The following is a 9679-nucleotide window of genomic DNA, read 5'->3' as shown; positions in this document are numbered from 1 at the left end:
ATAACAATAGTCCTTGTTCCCTTTGTTCCCAAATGGGTGCCTCTATTGTATCCTGGAATAGACAGGTCCGACCGTATCATCCACGGGTCTGGACCATAACATGTGATGTGGACTATCACCTGATCTCTGCGCGTCGCGTCTGTGGCTGAGTGGCGTGAGATATTGGTGAAGCACGTGATCTGTGGTGTGAGAAAAGTCACGTGCGGACTTTGTGGCGAAAATCTGTGACAGGGATGCATTCGGTCGGACGCGCTTGTGGCGTGTGCACGCGATTCACACGTGATGCCCGGCTCGGCCAACAGTGGATAGACGCTCAAGTTGCAAGACACCTCACGTTAAACCTGGTCTACATTGCATGCTAGCGTAAACGTTACATACAAAACGTTGGTTTCGACACGATCAATCATTGAATGACCATCCAGGAATATGGATCTCGCTATGAGAATATGTTGCCATAACTATTGAAGGTGAGGGGAAATGGTGGGACTCAGGAGGATGAAGCAGGAGGTGATGGGAAAGGGAGATACCGTTGGAACTCTTCATCGGAGAGTGGTTGGAAGGGAACGGAGAAATCCGCCTCCGCTAAGTGCTCCGCCACGACACTCTCAGCTTCTTTGAGAACCTGTATGGCCGACTGGTTGGACTGGTCCTCCCATTCAGAAATCTTGGCGAGGTCATTTTGTGACAGCTTCCCCGGCACCCTTTCCTTGAGATTACGCAACTTTGTCATCTCATAAAGTTTATCCCTCAACCAGTTCATCAACCAATACCCAATGCCTTCCCAAACCCGTGCATCATTCTCATCCAAGGCTTTCCATGTGTCCATATACTTGCCGAGGAAAGCACTCTTGGACTCAAAGCAATGTTTGTAAGGATCCAAAGGAACGATTCGAAATCGTGGCGGTACAGGCGCACGACCTCTCCACGGAAATACTCGCTTGAGAGGAGATCCATCGCCATGAAGGGGATGGTGCCAGTCCGTTTCTGCCCTGTCGCCTGGTTCTTACCATCCACGCGGATCGTAGCCAAATCGAAAACATTCAAAACACCTTTTCGAGTGATGGGGTTATAGAGCAGGTTGTCAATACTGATGTCCGTGTGTTCAAAGCCCTTCATCCAGAGCGCGAAATGGCCTGCTCGAGAGCGAATTAGACGATAAACCACTGGAGTAACATGATATTCACATCGATAACATTCCACCCATATACGTAGAAACTCCTCAGCGGGCAATTCGTCGATGGGCAACAATTTTCGCAACAGCAGTAGGCGCATGCAACGTGAGCCACCGATAGCATTCCGATCAATTCGTCCTTCTTTCTGGATGTCCTCGCAAATTGTTCCATTCGAGCAGTCCAGGTCGTACGAGGCAAGTACCGTGGGCAAATGTCCCTCTATGAGCGGGTCTCCCCGACCCAGTTCCACTGCCCGCTCGAAAACGACTGCCTCGCTCGTACGAATGACCTCCGGCCAGTGTATCTTCGTCACTGCATCTGCTTGGGTCGCCTTATTCTGCGTGGCCGCAAAAACCCTGGCTTCCCGATCGAAGAAGGAATATCCTGATTCAACGACTTTGTCAGGATGTAAAATGGATGTTGCTCTGACATTCGTCTGATCTTCACGATCTCTGAATGCGACGTCGAAGCCGTAAGGTTTGCGACGGGGATGGATCTCGTGAACCATTCTGTCGTTTCTCGGATGCTCCCTCAAAGCCCTCTTCAGACAGTGCCGAAATCCATCGCTTATCAGTGTGGCGTCAACATCCCACTCACGCCGAGTAAAATAACGGGATGTGGCAATGAGAACAAGGAAATAGGGAAGGTCCTTGATGAAATCGACACCGCTAGACTGGATTGTACCTTGTCGGTCATACCACCATGCCCATGCTAAATCGTCTGAAGCATCCGAGCCAGTCATAGCTCATGCAACGATAGAGAACAACTACTCGCCGACAATGACGATATTAATTGCGTGCATCTCATAGCGCCACGATAGCATGTCCGCTGCGTGCGTGCCGCATCGTATAACAACAGGAGGACCTTTCTTCTCAGGTTTCTCGGGTTCCATGTCGAAGAGACTTATGTTTGAGACGTAGTAATGATGGCAGAGTTCTAACAACACTACTCCCGACGAATCGCCGGAAAGAAGCTTATCGTCGGTGATCTACGATCAGGGCGCACATGATCCTATCGATGCAAACGGTACCTCCTTCGGACGTCTTCGGATTGCCACAGGAGCCACGAGGCCATAACGATGAGGTAATGATCCACACTGCAGACATGATGTGGCCATTTACCACCGTTAAGATATGTTCGGTTGGTCCGTACTTTTGCTATATCAATGCGCGTCTGAATCTTCACATGCACACGAAATCTCCTCCTCTATATCCAACCTCCCAGCACTCAGTAGTAGCGTATCAAATCGTTTTTGACTTATTGTACACATGCCTTTCTAACACCAGAACAACATCAGCGCCAACAATTAATGGCCACGACCTCCTTCCTTCTAACTTTGGCAGACCTGTTTCCTACTACGGTAATCTCCTGCTCGATCGTCACGTCGTACTTCACTACGCCTCTACGTCATCTCAAAGTTCCGTTAGAGTTCTTGCTCTCCCACGGTTGTCGTAGCCCACATGAATATAAGGCGGCCATTCTGTGCTTGAGAGGAGACAGCTCCTTCCCCCATTCTAAGCTCTCACGTCTATTCTGCACTGGATACCAAGCACCTCGAGAAGATCGCAGTACGCGTCTTCTTTACAGAACACAAATATAATGACGAAGGCATCTCAGCGCTCCTCGTCTTGATCATGGATTCAAGGCTGCGTGCTGACTGTCGCTCACTGGCTATTCATTCCGAGTCGGCTCGCTCTCGTTCATGTCTCACATTCAAGAACGGTACGTGGTATTGCTACAAGATATACATAATGCACAGACTACGATGCGTACACAACCATCATGACAAGGAGATACGGGGAGGGGACAGCAACCGATACACTCCCTCACATCCCATCCTAATAGGCCTCGCTGCGACAAACTCTCTACATCTTCAGGTCCAGGTTGACTTGAACAGACTTGACGTGCGTATAGCTGTAGGCAGCGACCAATTATACATCAGCAAGAGTGCAAGAAACCAGCCGAGCATACTCACTTCGCCAACGCGTACTCGCCCAATTCTCTTCCGATACCACTCTGTTTGTAGCCGCCGAACGGCACAGCGGGGTGCAAGAAGTTCGCGCAGTTGACCCAGACGGTGCCCGCTTTTAGACGGTTCGCGGTTTTGATCGCCTTCGAGATATCTCTTGTGAAGACCGCAGCCGCCAGACCGTACACTGTGTCGTTTGCCTGAGCGATGATGTCATCCTCGTCCTTGAATTTGATGATGACGCCAACAGGCCCGAAGATCTCTTCTTGCACGATCTTCATATGCGGCTTCACGTCCGTGAAGATCGTTGGCTGGATGAAGTAACCCTCCTCTCCAATGCGGTTACCTCCGTGGTGCAGCGTTGCACCCTCCTCTTTGCCGCTCTGGATGTAACCCATGATACGCTGAAAGCAAGCATTAGCAAACGATCATCCCGACCCATCAGAGGACACGTACGTCGTACTGGACCTCCGACACCTGCGGGCCTTGGAACATTTCCGGCTCGAAAGGGTCGCCGACCTTGATCTGCCGACTCCGCTCCGTGAACTTGTGCAGGAACTCGTCGTAAATCTTCTCGTGCACGAATATCCGGGAGCCCGCGCAGCATGTCTGCCCGTGGTTGTAGCTGTTCCAGTCAGCGATGGCTCGCGAATGATCCCGACGGATGACGCTTACTAGATACCGAATGCAGCCCAGCTGACAGCGGCGTCAATGTCGCAGTCGTCGAAGATGACGTTTGGGCTCTTGCCGCCGAGCTCGAGCGTCACGTTCTTCAAATTAGACTTGGCGGCTGCCTCCATGATCTTGCGACCAACGAGCGTGCTGCCAGTGAACGCAATCTGCAGGGAGGGTATGGAATCAGCAGGCAATCCTAGTACGACCATTTCCACGCGCACCTTCTCGATGTCCATGTGCTCCGCGATGTGCTGGCCGATAGTGCTGCCGTATCCGTTGATGATGTTGACGACGCCCGGTGGGAAGCCAGCTTGGTCAACAAGTTTGGCAATGAACAATGCGGAGAGCGGTGTGAACTCGGAAGGCTTCAGCACGATTGTGTTACCAGTCGCGAGCGCGGGGCCAATCTTCCAAGCAAGCATCAGGACTGGCGTTATCCTGTCAGCCATGCCTTAGATTCCAATGATTCCGCAACGCACTGGGGAAATTCCATGGGATAATCTGGCCGACGACACCGATGGGCTCATGACGAGTGTACACGAGTTGCGCATCTGAGGTCTCAATAGTTTTGCCCTGGTTCTTGTCAGCCCAGCCGCCATAATACCGGAACGTGGAAATGACGGCTTGGACGTCGCTCTTGGCCCAGGTAAACGTCTTGCCGTTATCGAGCGCCTCGACTGCCGAGACAGCATCAATGTTGTCCTCGACGAGCTGCGCAAGCTTGTTCAGCAAGACGCCACGCTCGCGACCGGGCGTGTTTAGGCCCCATGTATGCTCGAAGGCGTGGTGCGCAGCCTTGACAGCGTCATCAACATCGGCGGGACTACCCTCGGTGACCTTGGCGATCAGCTTGCCGGTCGAGGGGTTGATGACGCTGAAGTCCGCCAGTCGTTAGACGCTCCGAAAACCGCTGAAGATCGCTGAAAACTCACTCGATGGTCGATTTCTTCGCACCGTCGACGAACTTGCCATTGATATAGAGGCCGGTGGAGAACTCGACGTCGCCTTTGAAGACGGGAGTGTTGAACTGGTATGTGAAGGTGGAGGGCATCGTGGGCGGCGGAGAGAATAGGAGGATGGGACGCTGACGAGGGCGGTGGGTCACTCATCTGTTCACACTGTGAGCTTATAACCACGGGGGTCCGCAGCGCAGCCCATTCCGGAGGGTCAGTTGGACAGTGGAAAACCAATCCCCAATATTGCGCTGCTCCGGCCCCAGACGCCGTGGTCAGGTGGTGAGCAAACTGGGGAAGTCCCTTAATCGCCTCTTCCGAAGCGTGGCAATTGGAAATCCTATTCAGTAGCCGATACTGATGCGGGGTAGCCATCAGCAGCCACCGTTTCAGCCATCAGCGGGCGCTTTGTCCGGCGCATCGCTTCCCGTTTCAGCCTCGCCGCCGTTGCGACGATGGCGCCTAGGAAGAGTGCAGGTGCAACAGAGTATTGAAAAGGCGGAAGCTGAGGGAGCCTTGGGAGATGCGAGCCCACACGCATGAACGATGACACTGCCCAGGGGCAGGTCACGCGTCAGATCAGCCGGAAGGCTATCCTGATAAGGCAAGATGTCAACGGTCGAAGCAAGATCGATCCCCCGCTTCCTCCTACAAATTGGTTGCCTCGGCAGGCCGACGCGATTGCGGGGTAAGTCACTCCTCTTTGGTGGTGAAAGGTTCAGTCTGCTCCCGACTCGCTCGGCTTCGCGCCCATTTATCTCGTGAAGACGCTATATCCGGAACGTGTCATGCGTCTTGGACAAGATGACGTGTATCGGAGGCCCCTTGGGCTGACAAAGGTATGATCAAAGCACCGGGAAGACGGGTTCCGCTGAGCAACGGGGAACACCAAAACCTTAGGCGGACATGACCTTTCCACGCGGTCCCAGTCGATGCTCTCCTTCTCGGGGTCATTTACTGCAGCTTTAGTGCCGGCCTTATGGAATCCTTTCTGATGCGGCTCATTTTGGACGGCTTCTCCATTTTTGCGCGACAATGGGTGCGGAACATGCCACTCATTTCGACCATTCAGCGCTTGGCGATCTACAAATTGTTGCGCTGGGATGCTTCTGATCTGAACGCTATACAGGCGGCCCGGCTTCCTTGCCCCGCAAGTCACGCCCAATGCACTACCGGCGGTATCAATATCCCCTTGATCGTACCACGAATGTAAGGCGCCTGCCCTGCATACACAAGCACGCTGGCTCACTGAGCATTCCTGTCATCGTCCATGCCCTTAACTGTACGAGCGCGTGTCGGTTACTCAACTGCCGACGACCGGAAAGCGACCCATGACCTCTGAGACACACGCTGAATAAAACTGTGCGGGCATACAGATCTGCGTGGAACATCCCAGAACAAATCTGGCACCGATGGGGTGACCTTTAGAAGGAACCTCGGAAGCCCGTGAGACTGCAAGACGCCTTACTCACCCGCCGACCCCTCTCCGCACTGGAATCATTAGTGCTCGATAAGTCGACTCTCTCAGAACAGCGCTTCACAAGCCCTGCCTACACGCCCCACCTTACCTTTTCTCACCCAGCACATCCTCTCTCACGCGCATCTCCACCTCTCCGAATACCTCCACCCTCTTGACGACCTCCCATCCTAGCCGCTCGAAGAGTCGGATGCTGGGCGCGTTCGTCTCCGAAATACGCACGACAAGGTGTCGTGGGGAGATGTCGACGGGGAGGGCATGAGAAGATAGGGTGTAACCAAGGAAAAGTTGCAATGTACAGGAGGCGAGGCCGTGCCTGCGATAGGCAGGTTCTATATTTGTCGAGCGGCAAATGGGAGAACATAGCGAGCAAGCAGACAGTCGAGGGCATCGCAGATGAAAACAGAAGTACACAATCAGCCAATGGATAGAACACATCAAGCTCGATATACACACCAGCGATCATGATCTCCACCTCCGCCTCTGGTGCTGCGTCCTCTTCCTCTGTAGCCTCTTCTTTCTCTATTGGTTCCTGTCCACCTTCGTGTGTGCGCTCGAAGTTCTTCAGAAACATGTTGACATCCCCGATCATCGACAGCGAGCGCACGAATTCGGGATCGTACGCGCGCACGGCCGAAGAGCCAATAGCCGGTACGAACGAGGAAGATGATGCGCTGCTAGCGCTGAGATCCTGGGTAACATGAGGAGGATATGCGTCTGCTGGCCTGGCAGCGAGAACGATGAACGTGAGCTCTGCGAGATTTCAGAAGCACGAATAAGAGACTCTCAGAATACCCCTTGGAGAGAAGCAACGCACTATCCTCGTCTTCTCGCCATTTTCCTGCATTCGGTACCAACAACGGTCAGCCGCCCAGTGCACAAGAATGAAGTGGAGCACGAGCATCTCACGCTGCATCTCGTACTCCTCCTCGAGCGAAAGCGACTCGCTGGCCGTGAGCTCGCGCAACTCAGCGCTCGTCATCCATTCATGATATTTCTAGCTTCGCGAGCGGTCAGCGGTTCTTGATCGACGATGCCATGGCTACATTGGGGGAGTAAACCAAATGAAGACACTAACAGCAACGTGTTCCGACCTGCACGGATGACGGGTCAGAATTCAATAGACGAATCATATCAGGTACTATAAGTGATCGCGAAGGAGACGGAGAAATGAAATGTCAGGTGGTCGAGTGAAGCAAAGCTGCAAGCAGGCAAGAAAACAATTAAGCACACACGCACCTATACGGCACGAGCACGACGTCGTGATCGACAATCATGATATTGGCGTTGCACCTCATGACCGCGCTGTGTTCCTGGACTATGTGGGATCTCCCGTTGATCTGTGATAGCACCTCGGCTCGATGATCTCGAGGGCAACGTCCGTGGTCTATAGATTGACTGCGCGATGCCGATTGGTGACCGGTGAACGTCCGGTCGCGGGCTGCGGGCTGCGGGTCGCGGGTCACTGGGCGGTACCGCGTGACGCGCTCGGCTCGATGTGGGACAGGTGTCTTCCTCGATGCGTTTCAATTGGCCTGGTAGGCGTCCGGTCAGTTGGGGACACTTATAAGGCGATAATGGACCACCAGCAGCTCGACGCCAGCATCCGACACGCTCTTCTCGAGGACTGATGCACTCACCGATCTCCAGAATCTCTGAGGAATCTCTTGGGGATCTAGTGATGGCACACGGGCCCGGCAGAGTGGAGTCTGCTGAAGGCTGAAGAAGGGCGCGTGCGGACGCTTGGGAAGCGGGCGTCGCTACGAGGTCAGGTTGCCGGGTGGGTGCTTGTGGATGCGTATGTACGCGACTTCTGCGAGTGAAGTGCGGGGTAGGGAGTCCAGACGGTGGTCAAATCCAGATTTCAGCGTGAAGCCGGATAGCCGGAGGGTTTGGGAAGGTGAGCTTCGCGATGTAGATACGCCTGCAGCACAGAAGCCGTCCGCTCACCTCTGTGCTTCGTTCTGCGCGTCAAGCAGTACCCTCCGTCAAGCGTCTGACTATCTCAAGCGTCTCCGTGCCTCTCGATGCAGCAGCAAACCAGTTCTTCAGGCGTCAGCAGCAAAAGTACTTGTGGAGGTATACGGAAGAGAAGAGACATCTTTCGGAGCAGTCGGAGATGTGATGGAGGTCGACTGATCCGCCTCCTGCCTCATTTGGAAGTTGGCAGCCTGGGCCGCTGCATCTCGGGCGATCACGGAAGCCGACCTCCCACGCATGAGATCTCGCTGTTCGGTGGATTGCTGTTAGAATGCGGTGCTGGCGCAAACTGATACTGGACGCATTCTACTGTGTTCCTCTGCGACTTGTGGCGGAGCAACTTTCAATTCTCGCTACGATATGGTCCTAGAAAGCGTTTGCCGCTCGCTCACTGGTGCACTGTCTCGGTCTCGTCAAAATTTCAGGAAGTAGCTCCTTCATAGCCGCAGACACATTGCTCGCTGCTATTACTCCGCGTTATCTCGAGCAACTCTATGGTATCTGACTAGTCTGGCCCGCGTTTCGCAGCCAATACATTGTGCCATCTTACTTCACGGCTCGCTGCAGGGTTCTCAAGCACCGTGTACGTCCTGTTCTTCGACTTCCGTGCAATGGATGGCGCGATATGGCATTGGGGATTGTCCAAGCATCGGACGGAGAAACGGTGGGATGTAAGGGGGCTAGAGGGTGGCGCCGTTCATTCCCATTCACCCCAGACATGGGGCCATTTTTCTGCATGTAAAATGGAAAGAAAATGTGAATTAGTATTATAAAAATTGGGTATCTATTTGTCAAACCGGCAGATTGCTTTACACATTGGGCATTTGTAAATGATAATGGGATTATAAAATATGCTTAACCATATCGTAAGGGCAAATCTTATGTCTATTTCATGAATTTAACACAAGGATTTACGCACACTACAATTAATGTCACAGATTTTGGATATATGATGGGCAACCACACTTTTGCATACTTTGTCTTTTAGAAGGCACTTTGGAACTTATTATCACACAGGATATGCATAGATGGCAGATTATGACTCATTATTTGCGCTCGTGACAAAGTACAGACGACTAACTACTGTCTTTTTAAGACATAGATCAGGTCATTATACGACACCGTGATCTCCACCGGCTGCGGACGCGGCTTTTTCTTAGACCTCCAACGAGGCAGCTTCGCTTGAGGCGGCCGTAACAACCATGTCCCCTCGCCACCTGATACTACAAATGCCACTGTACCGGTATGTTCACCTGCGATGACCAGGGCATCATTGTTGATTTTGGGAGGGCATGTCTCGAACGACGTCGCAGGAAGTGTGTATCTTCGATAAAGCCCACGTCCTAGGTACGATTTCACGGGAAGCTGGTCGAAGCCGGACAAAGCTAATGTCTCGTCGATACAAAGGTCGACTTCGCAGCGCCTGTTGTCGACAACGCGGATGTGTTCGGTG

At 53.0% G+C, this 9679-nt stretch overlaps 3 protein-coding genes across 3 annotated transcripts; all 3 read right to left on the bottom strand.

Moving 5' to 3' along the window:
• Window positions 1–894: 894 nt before the first annotated feature.
• Window positions 895–1131, bottom strand: LAESUDRAFT_631253 (uncharacterized protein; the record flags this gene model as incomplete). Its single annotated transcript, XM_040903399.1, has 1 exon — window positions 895–1131. A coding segment is annotated over one exon (237 nt), but the record flags the coding sequence as incomplete, so codon positions are not given.
• A 1895-nt stretch (window positions 1132–3026) lies between these two features.
• Window positions 3027–4919, bottom strand: LAESUDRAFT_733016 (aldehyde dehydrogenase). Its single transcript, XM_040910364.1, has 7 exons — window positions 4749–4919; window positions 4296–4690; window positions 4038–4243; window positions 3817–3980; window positions 3598–3766; window positions 3148–3545; window positions 3027–3086 (listed from the first exon to the last, which is right to left on the bottom strand). Exons 1-7 carry the CDS (start codon window positions 4865–4867, stop codon window positions 3038–3040), a joined length of 1500 nt encoding a protein of 499 aa, XP_040757394.1. The 5' UTR covers window positions 4868–4919; the 3' UTR covers window positions 3027–3037.
• Window positions 4920–6157: 1238 nt separating this feature from the next.
• LAESUDRAFT_94660 (uncharacterized protein) lies at window positions 6158–7701 on the bottom strand. The gene is made up of 6 exons (XM_040914887.1): window positions 7486–7701; window positions 7325–7340; window positions 7156–7243; window positions 7064–7087; window positions 6703–6999; window positions 6158–6578 (listed from the first exon to the last, which is right to left on the bottom strand). Exons 1-6 carry the CDS (start codon window positions 7542–7544, stop codon window positions 6334–6336), a joined length of 729 nt encoding a protein of 242 aa, XP_040757393.1. The 5' UTR covers window positions 7545–7701; the 3' UTR covers window positions 6158–6333.
• Between the last annotated feature and the right edge of the window lie 1978 nt (window positions 7702–9679).

This window comes from Laetiporus sulphureus, assembly GCF_001632365.1.
Source record: "Laetiporus sulphureus 93-53 unplaced genomic scaffold LAESUscaffold_136, whole genome shotgun sequence".
In the NCBI taxonomy this organism is placed as follows: Eukaryota; Fungi; Basidiomycota; class Agaricomycetes; order Polyporales; family Laetiporaceae; genus Laetiporus; species Laetiporus sulphureus.
This window is presented reverse-complemented; position numbering and strand designations above follow the sequence as displayed.

Coding starts and splice junctions, on each gene's coding strand:
- LAESUDRAFT_733016 (XM_040910364.1), bottom strand. CDS start 4,867: ATGCCCTCCACCTTCACATACCAGTTCAACACTCCCGTCTTCAAAGGC. Junction 3,981..4,037: donor AGCACATGGACATCGAGAAG/GTGCGCGTGGAA, acceptor CCCTCCCTGCAG/ATTGCGTTCACTGGCAGCAC. Junction 3,087..3,147: donor GGCGAGTACGCGTTGGCGAA/GTGAGTATGCTC, acceptor CGCTGCCTACAG/CTATACGCACGTCAAGTCTG.
- LAESUDRAFT_94660 (XM_040914887.1), bottom strand. CDS start 7,544: ATGAGGTGCAACGCCAATATCATGATTGTCGATCACGACGTCGTGCTC. Junction 7,088..7,155: donor GGAGGAGTACGAGATGCAGC/GTGAGATGCTCG, acceptor TACCGAATGCAG/GAAAATGGCGAGAAGACGAG. Junction 6,579..6,702: donor GGTGGAGATCATGATCGCTG/GTGTGTATATCG, acceptor CGACAAATATAG/AACCTGCCTATCGCAGGCAC.